The 19,082-nt window shown below is 41.5% G+C and overlaps 1 protein-coding gene and 1 long non-coding RNA gene across 3 annotated transcripts in view; one reads left to right on the forward strand and one right to left on the reverse strand.

The window, feature by feature from the left end:
- The first annotated feature begins 46 nt into the window (after positions 1–46).
- LOC123280508 (uncharacterized) lies at positions 47–16,941 on the forward strand. The gene is made up of 3 exons (XR_011497887.1): positions 47–287; positions 399–500; positions 16,713–16,941. It is a non-coding gene; the product is annotated as an uncharacterized lncRNA (long non-coding RNA).
- PPIL6 (peptidylprolyl isomerase like 6) overlaps positions 5,610–19,082 on the reverse strand; it is a 31,309-nt gene continuing 17,836 nt past the window's right edge. The window contains exons 7-8 of one of the 2 annotated variants that reach the window (XM_044757574.2): positions 11,790–11,925; positions 5,610–7,859 (exon numbers count right to left, since the gene is read on the reverse strand). In XM_044757574.2, the coding sequence (XP_044613509.2) occupies positions 7,748–7,859; positions 11,790–11,925 (248 nt within the window). In that variant the 3' untranslated portion in view covers positions 5,610–7,747. The remainder of the gene's footprint in view (positions 7,860–11,789; positions 11,926–19,082) is intronic. The other variant, XM_070496753.1, reaches the window with a different exon arrangement.

Raw genomic sequence — 19,082 nt, forward strand, 5'->3', positions numbered from 1 at the left:
GACCAGCGAGGCTGAAATTCCGCGGCCCCACGTGACCTCCGGGGACGCGCCTCGGGGACCTGAGTCCAGCTGGGCGGAAGTTGTTCCCGTGCGTGCGCTTGGAACCTGGGCGAGAATTAAGTTTGTGCTGTTGTCCTGCGTTTCCACGGTGTTTGCATCCATGTTTAGTAGGACCAGGGCTTTTTTTGTGGAAATCGATTTTGCTGGACGTAACCCCGTGTTGGGACTCCCTAGGGAAATGGAGACGCCACGTGGTTAAGGACTTTGGGCTCCGCCGCCCACGTTGTGTGAGTGGCTGAAACACCGCAAGCGGTCTCCTGCCTTCCAGCCACAGCCGCACACTTTCCTACCTCTGCCGCACTTTCCCAACCTGACTTCCGAATTTCTTGCTATTTCAGCCGTCGGTAGCAGCAGCCAATCAACGCCACCACTCTAGTCAGAGAATCTAAGGCGAATTGAGTTGGAAATCCATCTGGTCCATTCCCACTCCCACTTTACAGGTGAGGAAACCGACACTCAGTAAAGTGATTTGACCGAAACGTCCGATTGCTTGGCATCAGGGCTGGATTTCGAAATGCCTGTAAATGCTCTGTCACTGCTCAGGGTTTTGTTAAGGGTGAGCGCCATCTGATGCCCAGTCTCACAAAAATATTCACAAGTGCGCCTATGCTTATATCAAGTGGTAAAAATTAGGTTATAAAAGCTGTACTTAATGCCGTCTGTCTTCAGCTATTTGTATTCTTCGTGTAATTTTAATTAGGCGAATTTATCCTAATAAAGTAACACAAACGTTAATTACTTTTTGCGAGATTTGCTTTGCTCTGAAAAACCAGAAAAGATGACTGCATAAGCGCTTTACCTTTCTTCGCCTAAACTTGAAAGCTTTTATAACGCTCTAGAATCTAATCAGTGGGGTCCTTCTGTACCCTCATGACTATGGACATTTGTTCTATTGACTACACTAGTTGGAGATTTGTTCGGATGTGAACAAGAAACTGACGATTTTTGAATGATCCAATCTGGCCAGCAGCAGGCGACTGCAGCCAAGTAAGTGAGGTCTCGTCATCAGCCTTCCAACAGTGAAACGTCTGCTCCTCACTCAGGAAACCTCACACGCGGTATTTATTTAGCACATGACCATCTGACACCCAGACCAAATGAAGGCGCTAGGCAACTTTTGTTTTTTTAAGGTTAAAAATATAATAGAAGTTCTGTTTCTTCCCATACCCCAATTGGTTATCTTGTTTACACCATAGGATGAACGCACCTCATTGTGGAGGCCATTGTTTTACAATTTGTCATCTGGGTGTTCAACTCTAATCCTCAGATTTTTGTTAGTCCTTCTAAGGGGGCATGTCACTCTCTTGTTTTAGGACTAGCAAAACACCAGCTTATTTTGCATTGTTTTATGTGGCTCTGTTGAGCTAGATCAAGGAAGATTTCCAAAGTCATTTTCACCATTCCAGAGCAAGGACAGGCATCTATAATACAGTTTTAACATGTATTAAACCTCGTGTCATATTTAAATGAATTTCAACAAAGTTAGAGAAGGATTGTAATACATAAAGCTTAATAGCTAAAACTGTATATTCGGATTCTTAGTATTAACACAGGATGAGGATTGATGGTAAAGTACTAGAGATCCTCGCATTAGGAGGCTCTCCACATTGTGGATATTTCTTTGATAACTGTTCCAGGGTTTCAAAGGAGAGCAGTACACTTTAGAGCAGTTGTTCTCAACCTTGGCTGAACATGGGAACCACTGGGAAGTTTTGAAATATACTGATGCCTGGGTCCTGATTTAATTAGTCTGGAATAATGCCTGGGCATCAGGATTTTTAAAAGCTTCCCAGTTGTTTCTAATCTGCACCTTAGGTTGAAAACCACTGCTTTACTCTTGCTTCTCAAAGTGTGGTTCCGAACCAATATCATCCATACCATCTGAAAATGTGTTAGAAATGCAAAATCTTAGACGTCCTGAGTCAAAATGTGCATTTTAAGGAGATCCATACGTACACGTGTACGCCTGTTGGAGTTTGGGAAGACTGCTTCACACCGTACCCTGTGGAGAACTATCCTACCCTCCTAAATGGCTGCTCTTCTTTATAGTGAACCATCTACGAAATTGCATCTAGCAAGACATGTTGTAAAGCTTTTGTTTGTTTGGTTTCTTTGTTTGTTTTACAAATATATGTAAGATCAGGGTAGAAACAACAACAAACTCCGGGATGTGCGGGAGTCGTGGAGCCCAGTCTAGGTTCTCTTTAGGCTACCACCTGACACACATTTATTTTTATTTCTCTTCTCCTTCAAAGCCTGGGTCAGCTAGAGCTTTTTCCGTTCTCTCTCAGACCTTCAGGAAACAGAAGTAAGCCTTTTTCTAACTTAGGAACAACTCCCAAGTTCAAGCTAAACTCCCCCCTAGGCAGCTTCTGGATATCCCACATTCGCTGTTACTTTCCCCTGTGCCCAGGCACCTGTTGGGCTCCTCCCAATCCTGTCTTGGAGAGCTGATTTTCCACCGGTACGCCCCCAGATGGACATTCTGGTTATTAAAGTATTCAGGTGATTCTCTACTGACTGGTAAAAGGCGCTGCTCTGAGCAGCCCAAGTGTCCCAGTCCCTCCCCCCAGACCTCGGACTGCCATGCTGCCTCTCCAGCAGCTGGAGGGCTCACCTCCAGCCTAGCCAGGAGCTCCAGGGCCTGCACCAGGTCTCCAGTGGCTGTCCCTTCTGATTGGCCAATGTTTGCATACTTCCTGCTGCCTTGATGAAATCAAAGTTTCTGGTCGTATCATTTTTCCTTGTTCTTTCTTTTCTATTGTCACATTTTAGTGTTTTTTTTTTTAGGCTTTTTATTTTATTTTTTTTTTTGGTGAGGAAGATTGGCCCTGAGCTAACCTCTGTGCCAATCTTCCTCTATTTTTTTTATGTGGGATACCACCACAGCATGGCTTGATGAGCACTGTGTAGCTCCACACCCAGGATCGGAACCCACGAACCCCAGGCCACCAAAGTAGAGCAATGAGCTTAACCACTATGCTACCAGGCTGGCCCCACACTTGTGTTTTATAACTTTTCTCTTTCACCTACCTGCATGCCACAAGTCTCTCAGATGTCTGTGTTTTTAATACATCCCTGTGGCTATTATCATGTGGTCTCCAGACCAGCAACATCAGCATCACCCGGAACGTGTTAAAAATGCAAATTCTCCAGCCCACTCGAGACCTACTGAATCAGAAACTGGGGTGAGGCCTAGGAATCTGTGTTTTGATAGGCTCGAGCTGAAGTCAAAGAACCTATGAGGTCTCACATTTTTACAGCTCCCTATCAAATATCAAATTTTGTAATTTATGTCATATATGTTACTATTGAGTTTGTTAGAAATATTTTTTATGATTTATAAGATTTATAAAATTTGAGATCTAGACTGACTAGAGTTGCCAGTTTAAGCTGTGGTTCCATTTTGGGAAGAGCAGTGAATAGTATAATCAATATAGTAGTTAAAAAAATGAGTTTCTATAAGGGAGAGAGTATCACTAGGTGTGACAGAGATCAATTGTAATTTTGAGGATATACCTTTGAATTAACTCAGTGGATTGCAAATTAATATGATGTTAGTGAGAATAGCTAATACTGAGCATAACAGGGACTTGATGTTTCTTGAAATGATGATGATGATATTCTGTCCGTGGCAGCTTGACTGGTTTTGGTGGGTTGACATTCCAGAAGGGAAACTAATTTTTATTGACTATCTGCTATGCGTCAAGCATCATTAGAAGTGTCTTCACCTATTATCTCAATTAATCCTCAGATCACTATGAGATAGGTTTACCTCAGTTTACCAAGGAAATTAAAGTCCAAAAGTAAATAATAGTATTGTTACTGATTTTACAAATTTACTCAGAGAATCACCCAAGTTTTTGAGCCAGAAGGGATCTAAATACTTTACTTCTATCTGTTCTTTTTACAAATGAGGAAAGTGAGGGGTTAAGTGATTCAAGTACCACTTTGCTGAGAGCTGGGACCAAAACAATCACAGAGTTTAAACTATGTATAGAGTGTAAAAACTCAGAGAATAAGAAAAAGGAAAAAAAAAAAAAGGGGGCTGGCCCCGTGGCCAACTGGTTAAGTTCTCACGCTCCGCTGCAGGCGGCCCAGTGTTTCGTTGGTTCGAATCCTGGGCGCGGACATGGCACTGCTCATCAAACCACGCTGAGGCGGCGTCCCACATGCCACAACTAGAAGGACCCACAACGAAGAATATACAACTATGTACCAGGGGGCTTTGGGGAGAAAAAGGAAAAAAAAAAAAAACTCAGAGAATGGAATCCTGAGGTTGCTGGACTACTCATTCATTAACAAATAACCAGCACTGTTTGCATTTGGGGCAAATTCTTTAGATAATTTGAAATGTTTATCTCAATTTGTCCAAAATAAGAAAAATGTCCAGATACCACACTCCCCTTATTAACACGGCTTAGTGTAAGATAAGGCATATGTACCTGACTTTGCCACAGCAATTAGGGCAAGGTCACATAACTAACATTTTGTAGAAATCATCAGAATCCTTTACTCATATCTGTGGACTTGGAAAAATCTAGAATTCCTTCTGTTTAATCAAGTCAAAGTCTTTCAATTTGGTTAAATGGAAGTCTTACATTTGGAGTTAATTGGGATAAGCTTTTAGGTCCTTTGTAACAATCAGTTTCTCCAAGCGACATAGTTAAATACACAAATGATTCTAATACAGAGGACATTCTCATACAGAAGTATCACTGTGTCCCTGTAAATGGTGATAGGAACCAGTGCATATACAGATCTGGGGTTAAAGTTTCTACACAGCCTGAAAGTGGAAAGTGAGAGCAAACAAAAGGACCGTGACCTTGCCATCCTTTAGAAGGTTGGCAGAGTTCAATCTTTACGTTGCAGGTAAAGTGAAAAACAAAGGGAGCTGGAATCAGTTTCTTACACTCATTAAAATATCCCAGTTCTTTCCCAATATCAGATAAAATGCTTAATGCCTTAACACACAGGTTCATTGGCAGTAAGAATCGCTGTGGTTATTACATGACTCATGCTTGTAATTAGTTTTAACTGGGATCTCTGCAAAGTATCAGTTTCATTCATCGCATGCTTCACTGGTTGGTGAGAGTCCCCGTGGCAAGCCCAGCTCCCGTTTGCTGATGTCACCACTGTGACCAGAGGAACCCATCCAAAGGCCCACATGGAGGATCTGGAGGTGTCATGCAAATAGCTGAGTTCTCAGGTTGGCTGAAACTTTAGAGGAAGGAGAGAGACTGCTTCCAGTGTTTCCCAGATCTGCCTGTTAATCAGTCATTGAGGAGCTTTTAAAAAATACAAGTTCCAAGGGGGCCGGCCCCATGGCCGAGTGGTTAAGCTCATGCGCTCTGCTTCGGCAGCCCAGGGTTTCAGCGGTTCAAAGCAGACCTAGCATCGCTCATCAGGCCATGCTGAGGCAGCGTCCCATGTACCACAACTAGAAGGACCAACAACTAGAATATATACAGCTATGTACTGGGGAGCTTTGGAGAGAAGAAGGAAAAATAAAATCTTTAAAAAAAAATACAAGTTCCTAGGCAACACTCTGAAGGTTATACGCCAGTAGTTTATTGAGCACACATTTATGAGCACTTAGAGCACAACAGGTCCTATTCTACGTCCTGTATACAAATTCTTGAGTCCTTGAACCCTCATAACAGCTCCGTGTGGCAGGTACTGCTGTTTTGAGTTGAGTGAAGTTCTTGCATGAGTCTGGCAGCTAGGGAATGGGAGAGCCAGGATTCAAAGCCAGGCTGTCTGGCTCAAGAATGCAGGTTCTTAACCCTCTGCTGCCTCTGGGTCAGTTGAGAATGACACAGGAAGTATGCTTTCTCCCCAGCCACCTCAGATCTGAGGATAAAACCATATGCCATATAGCAATGAAGCTGTTATTCAAAAAAAACAAAAACACAAAACACTATATCCTGGTTTTCAGGAGTTAGGGATGGTGGGGAGCAGAGGAGTAGGTGTGACTATAAACGATAGCGTGCGGGAGGTCTCTGTGGCCCTGAAAATGTTCTGTGTTGATTGCGGTGTCAGTCGCGTGAATCTACACATAAAAGGGCAACACACACATTGTACTGATGTCAACTGCCTGGTTTTGATAATGTACTGTAGTTGTGTAAGTTGTGCCCTTTGGGCAATCTGGGTGATTGGTATACAGAATCACGCTACTGTTTTTACAACTTCCTGTGAATCTATAATCATTTCAAAATAAAAAGTGAAATAAGCATATGCCTACCTTTGGCAAGCCCCAAGTCAACTAGAGGCCTGTCTCTTTGAGACTGGCTCAAGGAGAGATCCTTCTTGGAAGACAAATCTTCCACTGAGGGCAAGAAAACTGTAGTGGCTCAGTGGCTCTGGGCAGAGCAGGAGCTGTGCTGTGGCTGTGGTGGCAGCAGCAGCTGAGCAAGGTCACCACTAACAGAGTCAAGCACTTCACTGACTACACAAAGGGGGCTGAAACCACTCACTTATGTCTCGCATGATTCCCAAGTGACTAGTGCCCAGCTGGCTAATTACAAGCTAGAAGAACCTCTGGGTAGAGAGCTAAAGGGATGCACAGAATCCCTGTCCAGAGACTCTGAGTGGGTCAAAGACGGGATCCAGCAGTCTGTTTTAAAAGTTCCCCAGGTGACATGGGTTTGAGAAGCTCAGATTAAGGAGCAGCTGATAAAGCTGGATCCCAATAACCTCTCAGGAGTCAGCCACCATGGGGACTGAAACCCAAGCCATTGGTTTTCATATGGTTGGTATGAATCAGAGACAAGCATTCTATTCCTGTCACAGAAAAACATCCAAAGTGTACAGTCATGCACCCATAACGATGTTTCAGTCAACGACAGACCCCATATGCGATGGTGGTCCCATAAGATCAGTACCACAGCCTAGGTCTGTAGCAGACTATACCATCTAGGTTTGTGTAAGTGCACGCTATCGTGTTCGCACAGTGACAAAATCACCTAATCATGTATTTCTCAGAACATAGCCCCCTCCTTAAGCACATGACTATATACCCTTTTTTGAATGCTACATATAAACAATGAAATCTTACAATGAATTTTCTTCTGTTGCTTCTCTCCTATTTGGTTATTTACCACGTTTCTCACGGCAGAAATGTAGTTACAAACAACAACATAAATTCTATTACAAACGTTTTAGGATTCAAAGGCCATTAGGTACTGCAGCTAAATTAAGAATGGTTTTGGCTACAGGTAACAAAATACTCAACCAACAGTAACATAAACAGGGGTCTGTTTGTCTCATACAGTAAGAAGGCCGGAGACAGACGGTGGGTGCTGGTATTGGTTCTGCAGCTCAGGTTGGTGCTGACATGCCTGCAGTTATCTTGGCCTTTCCTTCATGGCTGTAGCCTCTGCATTCAAGATTGCATGAAGGGGAAGGGACAGGACCACTGGCATTCTTCTCCTGTCTCACTGGCCAGAGGGGTACCCTCTGGTCATTCCTGGCTGCAAAAGAGGCTGGGAAATTGAGTATTTTGCTTTTATAGTCTCTATAGCAGAGGCAAGAAAGGAAAATGGGGAGGGATTGGGTGTTGCGTGAGCCAACCTACAGCATCTGCCACAGTTTTCAAACTAATTTTTATCAAGCGTTGTTTAATTAAATCTAGAAACAGCTGATCAGACACGTAATAATAAATTGTCAGAAAATATTCATGTGAAAATCAGGTATACAGATCTCCACTGTCAATAATTATACATTGTTGTGTTGGTCTTTCATTCTCTGTTGGAACCAATTCCAGTTGTTGAAGAACTTCTGTTCCTTCAATCAATTGCCTATATAGGAGAAAAAATGGAAAATTTAGAGAGTCATAAATGTTCACATCTAGCTTACATTTCTAAATTGATTCCTACCTAGCTTAGCTAAGGCTATTTCCTACAAATTAAATTAACATCAGTCATAAATATCTTAAATATCTAGCGGTGTCCTTTGTCATGCTTCCCCCACGTCTTCCCTGGGACCCTTCCAATCTGTTATCCTGATGGCAGAGAGATCGTTTAAAAATGCAAATCTGATGTCACTTCCCTGCTTAAACACTTCAATAATTTCCCTATTATCCTTATGATAAAGACCAAAAATCTCTAATGATCTATCACGGCGGGCTTCCCCACTCCCCTCCAGGGCTGTCCTGCGGCATGCTCCCCTTGCTTGCTCTGCTCGGGCCAGCCTGGCTTTCAGTACCTCAGAGGCCCCATATGCCCTGCCTGCCACAGCTGTCTCTGTCTCCTTTGCTCTTGCCAGCCACTACCCCTTGGCCTGGGAGCCTCCTGGACTTCCTTCAGATCTTAGCTCAGTCATCACTTCCTCAGGGAAGTTTCCCAGACCCCACTGCTTATGTCAGGTTCCCCTCTCCTTTATTGGAGTTAGGGTTAAATTTGACTTTTATTTGTATGCTGCTTTGATTGATTTTGGATTCTCCCATGAGGGCAGGGGTCATGCTTGTGCTCAGTGCTCAGTGCCTAGCACGATGACTGGGACATACCCACTGAACACATTAATCTTAATATGAAATATAACTTGCCCATCATGAACTTATAAGGTCTCCTATATCCTCCTTTTTGTATTCTCTGTCTTGGTGAATAGCATCAACCATCCAACCAGTTGCAAAATCTAGGAGCTTCTTTAGACTTTCACTGCCCAAGGTAGTAGTCACTAGTCACATATGGCTATTTAAATTTAATTAAAATTAAATAAAATTCAGTTCCTCAGTTGCACTAGCCACATTTCAAGTGCTCAATGGCCACATGTGGCTAGTGGCTATCACTGTGGGTAGCACAGATTATATTTCCATAACTGTGGAAAGTTCTATTAGATGCCACTGCTCTCGACTCTTCCCATGACCTCACCACCAGCATCTAAATAGTCATAAAATCCTGTTGAATCTAACTTCCAAATATCTCTTGAATTTGTCCCTTTAGCCCCTGCTCATCTGTACTGCTAGTGCCTTAGACCAGGACTTCATTTATAGCCTACTATTACCATCACTTGTTAACTGGCCTTTCCACCTTCATTTTCATCCTTTGTCAATTCAGTCCTAGCTTCTGCTAAAAAGAGGTTTTTTCAGAGTGAGAACCTAGTCATGTTGCTCCCAATTTAAAGTTCTTCCATGGCTTCCCATTCCCTTTGGGTTGGGGGTCCACGCTCAGCAGCATGGCACCCACAGCCCTTTGGGCCCTGGGCCCTGGCCAGCTCTTCTTCTCCAGCCTCCATTCTCTCCATTCTCCCCTGGGCACTAAGCTCTAGCCAGACCAAATGACTTATAGATAAGATGCTCTTCTTAGTCTTTTTTTTCTCCTTCTTCTCCCCAAAGCCCCCGGGGTACATAGCTGTATATTCTAGCTGTAGGTCCTTTTAGTTCTGCTATGTGGGATGCCAGCTCAGCATGGCTTGATGAACGGTGCTAGGTCTGCTCCCAGGATCCCAACTGGCGAATCCCTGGGCCGCCAAAGCAGAGCCTGCGAACTTACCGACTCGGCCACGGGGCCCGCCCCACTCTTCTTACTCTTTAGGGCCTCTCTGCAAAGGCTCTTCACTCTTCCTAAAGTTTACTTTACTCATTTTCATTTCCAGCCTTCTCTAGCCTGCTAACTTCTACTTGACTTTCATCTCACCTTTTCATGAAGTTTTCCAAGACCCCTCCCCTCTTTAGAGGTCCCTTATAATGACATTAATTTCCTCCACCACTATCCCCAACATATACCCTTTGTGCCTATGTATATATGAATGGAGATTGTATGGCTTATATTTTGATGTTCTTTCCCTATGAAACCACTGAGCAAGGCCATCAACAAGACTGTGGGTCGATGCAGTCTCCCCTGAAGGGCATTCCCATGTCTTCCATCTGAAAAAGGGGCAAGTTCATAGATCGGAAACTAGAGCTGGGAAGGAGCGTCTGTCTCAGATGAGAGGAAATTTTTGTATCTCTCTAGACCCTGCTAACCATGTTTGGGCTTTCAGAAGCTCAGATAAACCTGGAGATGCTCTGAGATGAGAGGGAAGAGAAAGCATCTTCCACTAGAGGCAGCCCTACAGCCGGGAAGGAAGGCGTCCCTGGAGGAGTTAGTTTACATTTGGTCAGATGATCTAGTTACCTATTATGGTATTACCTTTCTGCCTCTCCCCTAGTGTTCTGTAAGGTCTTGTTTCAATATTTCAGCCCAGACTCAGCTGTGATTTGGAGATTTAAGAGAGAAATTGAGATCATACTTGGGCTAGAACAGTAAGAAGTGCAGCGCCTCCCTAAGGCCAGTGTGGTGGTTGACAACAAAAATTGGTGAGAGAGTCCCCTGGAGGAAGGTGAATCACATGGAAAATAGCAGTCCTCAAAAGGGGACCAAGTGCTCCTCCCTCCACCACCGCGGTGTAAGGATCTGCGTTCACTGTTACTGAAGGAGGTGGAGGGTGTTGTCCTCCCCTCTCTCTATTCCCAACACACTCTTCACAGAACTTGCATAGCCCACGTCTCACTGTCTTACAGTTGTTGGTTTTCTAATCACTATATGCTCCCTAAAGGGCAGGAATTGTGCCTCATCACTCTTCCCAGGACTGAGCACCATGACTGGCATATTGTAGGTGCCTAATAAAATGCTGGTTGAATGAATGAGTTAAGAGGCTAGCAGAAGTGAAGGCTGAAAAAAGATGGGCCAGACAGTGAAGGACCTGGAATGCCATTCTGACTTCAGGCTCTGCATCTGGGTGGAGGTGGTGAAGGAGGCATTAAATGTGTTAAAGTCGTCATGTCTGTGTTTGCAAAAGGGACCTTTTGGAAAGATAGAAAGGAAACTGTGAGGGTTATTTGGATTTAAAAATAATTGAAGAAGGCATTTTCAAAATCAGAATACAGCTTATTAGGACCAGGGAAAATGGGAGATAACACATTATTTTAGATTATGCATCTATTAACACAAACTCATCTCTTTAAAGAAATATCCTTCGGATGAAAATATAATTTCTGTTTTTTCAACCTGGAAATATCACCTGCATTACACTGAAGGAATAATTATGGTTAAAATTAACACTGGCATGAAATTTCTTCATGGGATGAAGAGTCAATAATTATCCCTATGGAGTGGCTGGAATATTCTAATACTTATGCAGAGAAGTTCTAACACTTTACATCATTTCAGAGGAGACAAAGTAAGCTTCAACTTATATTCACTTCAGTAATTAAGTAGAGATATGAAACACTGGAGTGGTGAAAAGTATATTCATCATCCATTTTAGGCCCACATGCTAATAATAATTACCTGAGATATTTCCTTATTTTAAATTGTTCAGTAAAAAAAAAAAAATTACTTGTAACTTGCATAGTTTTTATCTGTCTCTTCACAATGTTCATGGACAATTACTTAAATAACTTTGCCTCACTTCTGCATCTAAAGATATATACATTATTAAGCTATAGTATTATTCATAGTAATTAAGAATTGATAATATCCTTGAGGCTGAAGATAGAAGGATGGATGGATGGATGGATGGAAAGACAAAACATTATAATGGCCTAGATGGTTTCTGTGTTTTTTTATAGATGGCAAACTTCTTACAAAATACTTATTTCTAAAAATGTTTGTCTATGTTTGAATTACTTTTGCTTTTGAATTCTATCTTGAGTTACCCATAAACTATGTACAATACTTATCCAAATCTTTTTGAACCACATTTTTACATATATGAATATTATATAGACAAACTTAAAGTGCACATACCCAAAAGCCACATATTTTCTATCTAGATAGGGAGTTGGTTGTAGTGTGATGTAGAATTGTGACCCATTGCTGTGACGGCCTTTGTTGACCATTCCAAGAACTCCCCTTTTATTATGAGGAATTGTAAAGTTTTCATCTAGAAAAGACAATAAACAGTAGGTCATTAAAATATTTCTATTATGTCCATTTATTGTAACACATAAAGCACAAGCAGAACCCTTGACAACAAGGGTTCTCAATCATATTTATCAATACATTCCAAATTGTAAATATTCTATTTGTTTCATATTGCTTTCACTCAAGTGGGTTGTTAAAAAAGATAATCAGTAAAGTCTTAGAACTATTTGAGCATTTACCTTTAGTATATTATTACCATAGCTAAAACCAAGTGTGCTAAGAAAATTAATGATGTACAAGGAAGTACTTCAATAATGTAAAAGGAAGCACATACTTTGCTTAGGACTAAAGGTCAGCAAACTTTCTCGTGCTGTTTTGGCAGTAGGATTTTATTCAAACTACCAATGTGATCGTTAGAAATGCCTTCTTTGAGAAGGCTCTCATGGACATGACCCTTCCCCTCACAGCATCTTCTATAGACCTCTACTGTAGTCTTCATAAGGCTCTGTGTAATTCTTTCCTCTCTAGCAGGTGAAGGCAGGGACCCTGTCTCATTCTAGCTTTACCCCAGGGCCTTTGAGCACATGACCTGGCATATGTGTGGCCTTAAATGTTAATGGTAAAAGGAAATTAATTTATGCTTGTTTTTTAGTAGTCTTTACATAAATTTTAATCTCAAACTTTATATGGATTGACCAAGATTTTATGGAAAGTGGTTTTTTTTTAGTGTAAGGTTAACAAGTGCAAAGAATTGTATGGTGCTTATCAGGCTCCCATTTTCAGGAAGTATTCTTTCCAGCATGGAATCAGATCTGCCTCCAAATTCAAAAGCACAGAGGGAAGAGAAATTCAGTAAAAGTTTTCATTCAATAACTTTCTAAAATTCTGGGAGTAATTGAGATATGAATATTAACTGTCAATAAGATTTTCTTAAACTGCAGTTGCTGAGTATTCTTATTTTAAGTTTCAAGGCTAAGCCAATTAAACAATTAAGCCATATCTGTGGTGGTTACTTTTAGCTTGTTAAACTGCAAACTGAATAAAGACCTCTGAAATCTTATGAAATGCAAATAAAGCATTTTTGTGCAAATAAGTCTCTATAATTACATTGCTGCTCCATATTCATTTCAGTAGAATAGAGAAATAACCCATTAATTTCACTGAAAATCGCATGGAATAGAAATCTGCCCAAAGCAAAGATTCAGAGTTTTAACAAAATGGTATTTGTCTTTGCTCTTAGATATTATGATTAATTTTTCTTAAATTCTCTAAGTAATAGGAAAGAAAATTCATAGAGTTGTAACATTTTTACTAAAAATTCTCTGATTATGGGAGAACTTTTAAAGCAGTTAATCATAATAGCTATTTTAAAGATGCTACCTTTGGGAAAGCCCATGTATAAAACAGATACAATGGCCTAGAGTCCTCATCTCCTGCGGATGCCTCTTTGGCACCCCGTGGACCTCCTTAGAGGCCAATCTGAAAACTGCTGCTTTTATAAAGGGACAGAAATAAAGAATGTTTTTAAAAGGTATAGGTAGTCCCTGACAAATTTAAAATTCGTTGACCTAAAAGAAATGTGTGAAAAATAAATGCCTAGGTTGTCGATTCTTTAAGTACAGAATGTTGACGTGGCACTTAAGGACCTGAGGCTGCGCTGCTCCAGGGCAGTGCTGGCAGAATACAGGGAAACCACTGCGTGACTGTGCCACAACCAGGTAAAGCCCTTGGGTGGAATTCAACCTGCCCGCGCCCCTGGCGGCATCCCATTGGGCGGAGGGGTGGGGCTTAGCCATCCCTCCCCTTCCAGTTCTCTCCAGAGTTACTGGTGGGGCCTTTGCCCGGAATACCAAGCTATGGTGGTGACCCTTCCCATGTAAACTTGACATGAGCTGCAGCTAGGACTTCACCAGCTCACTTAGAGAATGAAGTGGACCCCTAGTCATGCCAAGCATATTACCCACTTAAAGATGGGAGCCAGTGGCACAAGAGAGTTCAAAATAAATTTTTTTCTTTAGAGCAGTTTTACTGAAAAATGGCTATCCTAAGAGTATATTTACACTAATAGAGAAGTATTTTTCTGGAAGTAACCATATTAAAATGGAGAATGATGGGGCCAGCCCGGTGGCCAAATGGTTAAGTTTGAGTGCTCTGCTTTGGCGGCCCAGGGTTTCACCAGTTCATATCCTGGGTGCAGACATGGCACCACTCGTCAGGCCACGCTGAGGCGGCGTCCCACATGCCACAACTAGAAGGACCCACAACTAAAATATACAACTATGTACTGGGGGGATTTGGGGAGAAAAAAGTGACGGAAAAAAAAGAAGAAGATTGGCAACAGTTGTTAGCTCAGGTGCCAATCCCCCCCAAAAAAATGTGAGTGGTGACTAAATCAGCATAATTAGTAAAAATTTTATTGTAGGTCATGGGAACGGAGACGTGGACTCTCAATAAAGGGTAAAGGGAAGCGAAGGAGGTCTAAAGGCTACCTCTCATGACACTGTCTGTGACTCAGGAGATCTGGCTGCGTCTGCCACTTACAGTAAGATATTTCCTGCTCCGTGGTTAAAACTGCCCCATTTGTAACATACAACATTAAGGGGGAAATGTAACTGTTTGAAATAGAAATCAGAATTTATGTGCTAAAGAAAATCAGTTTCGGAATTTATTCAAAATAAAGCTCATTCTGATGGTTATAATGGAAGCAACTATTACAAGTCTAGGCACACTTGCATTCTTTCTGGTAAAAGTAGAATCAGACAGTTTGGGGTATTTCCATATAATTTTCTAAGGACAGTTAAATCAAGCCGACATATGACCTGAATCCTGCAATACCAATTTTTTAAACCTACTGCTCTAATTTTGTCATCATATTTAAATAATATTCAGCTTTTAACATTCAAATTAGGATTTGAGAAGACAATTTTTTAAAAGTTGTGATTCAAAACAAAGCAAAACAGACTTGCCTCAAAAAAAATGATTAACCATCTTACAAAACAATCAACTAATTAAAATATATATAATTTATTTCATTCTTTTTAATTCACTGTGTTAAGCTTAATAAAAGTGAGTTTGGTGGTGGTGGTGGTTTGTAACGAGCCCTGGGTTCTCATTCTGCATCTCATGGAAAGAGAATTCAAGGAGAGAAATGCGGAGGAAGGACTGGCTGGCTGACGTATTAACATTCCACAGAGCGGGGGACAGGAGGGTGGACACCCGTGCCGGAGCTTTTTTGAGTATTAGCCATGCTCTCTCTCTTTCAGTCACTCATCTTTCCTTCTAGAGCATCTCTGCTTGTCACTTGATTGACTACTGAATTTCTAATTCTGCACTGGCAGAGAAAGTGAGTAATAATAAAGTCTTCCCTGAACACACTGGGCCTGCCTAGGCACCAGAGGCCAGCCAGACCTCCATGTGGAGACTAAAGCCCCACAACAGTCTAAGGATGGGAGCAAAGGATACTCAACAGAGGCACCGGGTGTCCAGAGGGGCAGGCGAGAGATGAGATGAGAGATCAGTCCTGTCTGAGAGGGCGCCTCCAAGCACAGAGAGTGTGGGTGATCTGATAATCGCCGTCGGGTGGAGAGGCACAGTGGATTCTCATTAGGGATTCAGGATGCCAGGAAAGCTCCCAAGAACGTCCTTTCCTCGTCTGCAGTGTCTTACTTTAAGACTCAACTCAGGGGCCGGCCCTGTGGCCGAGTGGTTAAGTTCGCGTGCTCCCCTTCGGCAGCCCAGGGTTTCGCTGGTTCGGATCCTGAGTGCAGACATGGCACTGCTCATCAGGCCATGTTGGGGCAGCGTCCCACATGCCACAACTAGAAGGACCCACAACTAAAATTGACAACTATGTACTGGGAGGATTTGGGGAGAAAAAGCAAAAAAAGCAAAAAAAAAAAAAAAAAAGACAACTCAAAAGTTGCTCTGGGCCCCCACCCCCAGCTCTCCCAGGCAGTGGTTCTTTCTTCGCCCACAGCACTCAGTTCTTCTTCTGTGGCAGCAATGGGTGCAGTGCCCGTAGCTTATCTGTTTAAACACTTGTCTGCATCCTTGAGGGTAGAAACTTTGTCACATCATCTTTCTTTCCTAAGGTCCTGGCACCACGTAGGAGTTTAACGTGTTATGAATAAATAAATGAATGGTGCCACTTGCATGATTTCATTTGATAAAGCTATCGCCACATGAATTTAGAAGGAAACCACCTTTTACTTTTTTCCCCTTGACTCTGACCATTGGTTCAGTATGACGGGTTTTTTTTTTTTTTAATAAAGACACCAAAAGCCACAGAAAACTAATGTATAGTTAAAGAGTTATTATAAGGCAAACACCCTTTTAACCACCACTCAGGCCAAGAAAAAGAACTTGGTCAGCCTCCCCTGAAGTCCCTTGTCCAGTCCCCCCACCCCCGCCCCAAAAGTAGCCGTTCCCCTGTCTTCTGCAAAGTCCCGGACCTAATGTTTCCTGACAGCTTTCCCATCCGAGTGTGCAGCCCCAGGCACTGGAGCTTAGTCTTTCCATTTTAAGACTTGTTACGCCTTTTAAATGTCTTTTAATCTACAGTTCTACCTCTGTCCCTTTCTTTTCTCTACACTTTATCTGTTAATGAACCTGAGCTATTTAACCTCTAGAATTTCTCCCAGCCTGGATTTGGGGATTGCACACACATGGTGCAGTTCAATGTTTCTCTGTTCTCTTTCCTGTCAGTTCTGCTACAATACTCCCGTGAAAATGCAAATTTGTTTCACCTTGATTGATATGTTTGGGAACGACTTGAACATAATGAATTTCATCCCTGCTTATGTGCAGTTTCCTCCAGGAGAAACACCAGGTGACGTAGAAAGCTGCACCCAGCTGAGCTGAGCTGACCTCAGGCATCTACCAGCTACCTCAGGTCTCCGCTTATGGACCACATCAACCCACATCTGCTGTTACAACTTGCCTCCAATTTCAGAGAAGCCTCCTTCTGCGACTCCAAATCACTCACCAGCTGCAACTCTTCCCACGCCACCTCCACAAACGTCTGGGAGTTTTCAAGGTCAAGTGCCTTATTTATTATAGTATTTATATGCTTCTTGACCATATATGTAATATATATAAAACTGCATTACTGTTTTTATTAGGTTGCTATCTTAATCACTGAGGAAGTTTTTTCATCTCATTTTTGCCATAAGTCCTGTGGTTTTTATTGCATGACTTCATATAGTGCAGAGGTCTTTAAGACCACATTATAGCAGAACTGGTTGTATTTCTTGCAAATTGGCAGTAATCAGACTCGTTTCTCTCCCTTTGGTAACATGTTCTTTCAACAGAAGGCTCTTAATATCTGGTTGTCTCTGTTTTGAGCAGTTAGCAGATACCGATGCAGCAAATGTCTGGATCCATTATTTCACTGGGGGCAGCATAATGGTGATATTCTAATTCTGTTTTTTCCTTTTCATTATTAATTGGAATACTTTTATAATGAGATGTTTCCCCTTATCTACAAGTTGGTACAGTTGATATAGGAAAGGCAAGATAAATGCTTGATTCTTTCCCTATATTTATCAGTTTTCAAGATGATTAATTTGTTTCCTATCATTTCCCCAAATGTAAGCAATTAGGCTTTATTTTATAATGTAATATCATAAACTCATGGATTTAAAATATTTGTTGGGTTTCAGTCAACTGCAATTACTACTCAAATTACTCTATCTTTGGCTGGTGAGAGCCTCTTAAATTGGCTCCTGAGGCCTTTGACATGACCCTAGTATATCTTTTATAGGGCTCTTGGCTGGCTGATGATAGCATGACTACATATGGGGTTCCAGGCTCATTTTGTAATTTTCTGTCCTAGAACTGAAATCTGCCGTTTTTCCCAGAAGCCTTGTTTCTTTAAGTGAGAAACGACATTTCAAAACAACAATCTAAAGCTAGGGATGTATATCACTACTGGGTTGGTTGTTGTTTGTAGAGCAATTCAGTGGATGAAGCTATATATGTATATAAATATGATATTTCTTGAGTTTAAAGTATTTCGAATTCAGGGCTATGGGATATTGTACTTATTAGCCTCTATCATATTTCATGTGTATCTCCTTTATTCCACATTAAAAATCATGATTCTTGGGGGCCGGCCTGGTGGCACAGCGGTCAAGTGCGCACGTTCCACTTCGGCAGCCCAGGGACTGCTTGTTTGGATCCCAGGTGTGGACATGGCACCGCTTGGCAAGCCATGCTGTGGTAGGCATCCCATGTATAAAGTGGAGGAAGATGGGCATGGATGTTAGCTCAGGGCCAGTGTTTCTTAGCAAAAAGAGGAGCATTGGCAGTAGTTAGCTCAGGGCTAATCTTCCTCAAAAAAAAAAAATCCTGATTCTCAAGGACACAGGAAATGATGAAATGAGAATATTCCACACTTACTTACTTTTTCCCATATTACATATACAAATCTCAGAATAACAATATTAATAATGCCATCACCAGTATTATTATTGGAAATAGTTTAAAAATTTTTTGTACATATTCTCCCCATTTTAAAAAATTTTTCAAATAGTTTTTAAAAGTTTTTTAAAATTCACTTTTAAAATAGTTAGACTAAGCTTATATATAATCATTATATATCATACTCTCATCTTTTTAATCCTCATTAAATTTTAGTTTGACGAGTCACTATATGATTAACACCCCCAGCCCTTACGTCAAGGTCTCTTTTGTAATGTGTTTGTGTGAAGCTCATTCTACAGCTGATTGCTCAGGAAGGGCTTGTGGCAACGCTATTCCGTGAAGCTTCACATGTTGATAACTCTGTGTGCCCTTTATAATTCAGATTCGGTTTGGCTGGATACAAAATCTCACATTTCCTTTCCTTGAGCATCATAAATATATTACTCCCTTTTTTCCTGGCACAAGAATATGATGATAATCTACTTTTCTTTCCTTTATAAATCACTTGCTCTTTTTGCCTAGCTACCCAAAGAATTTTTTCTTTTTCTTTAATGTCCAGTAATGTTACTAAAATACGTCTTGGTGTTAGTTGTTCTGGTTCAATATTGTCAGCAGTGTGGTCTCTCAACAAGCAGTTTCAAGTTTTTATACATACATTTTTACTTGAGGTATAAACATACAATTAAAATGCATATATCCTAGAGGTTCAGTTCGATACATTCTGACAACTGTGTACAGTTGTGTTAACTGAAA

The sequence above is a fragment of the Equus asinus genome, chromosome 24 (assembly GCF_041296235.1).
Source record: "Equus asinus isolate D_3611 breed Donkey chromosome 24, EquAss-T2T_v2, whole genome shotgun sequence".
NCBI classification, from domain to species: domain Eukaryota; kingdom Metazoa; phylum Chordata; class Mammalia; order Perissodactyla; family Equidae; genus Equus; species Equus asinus.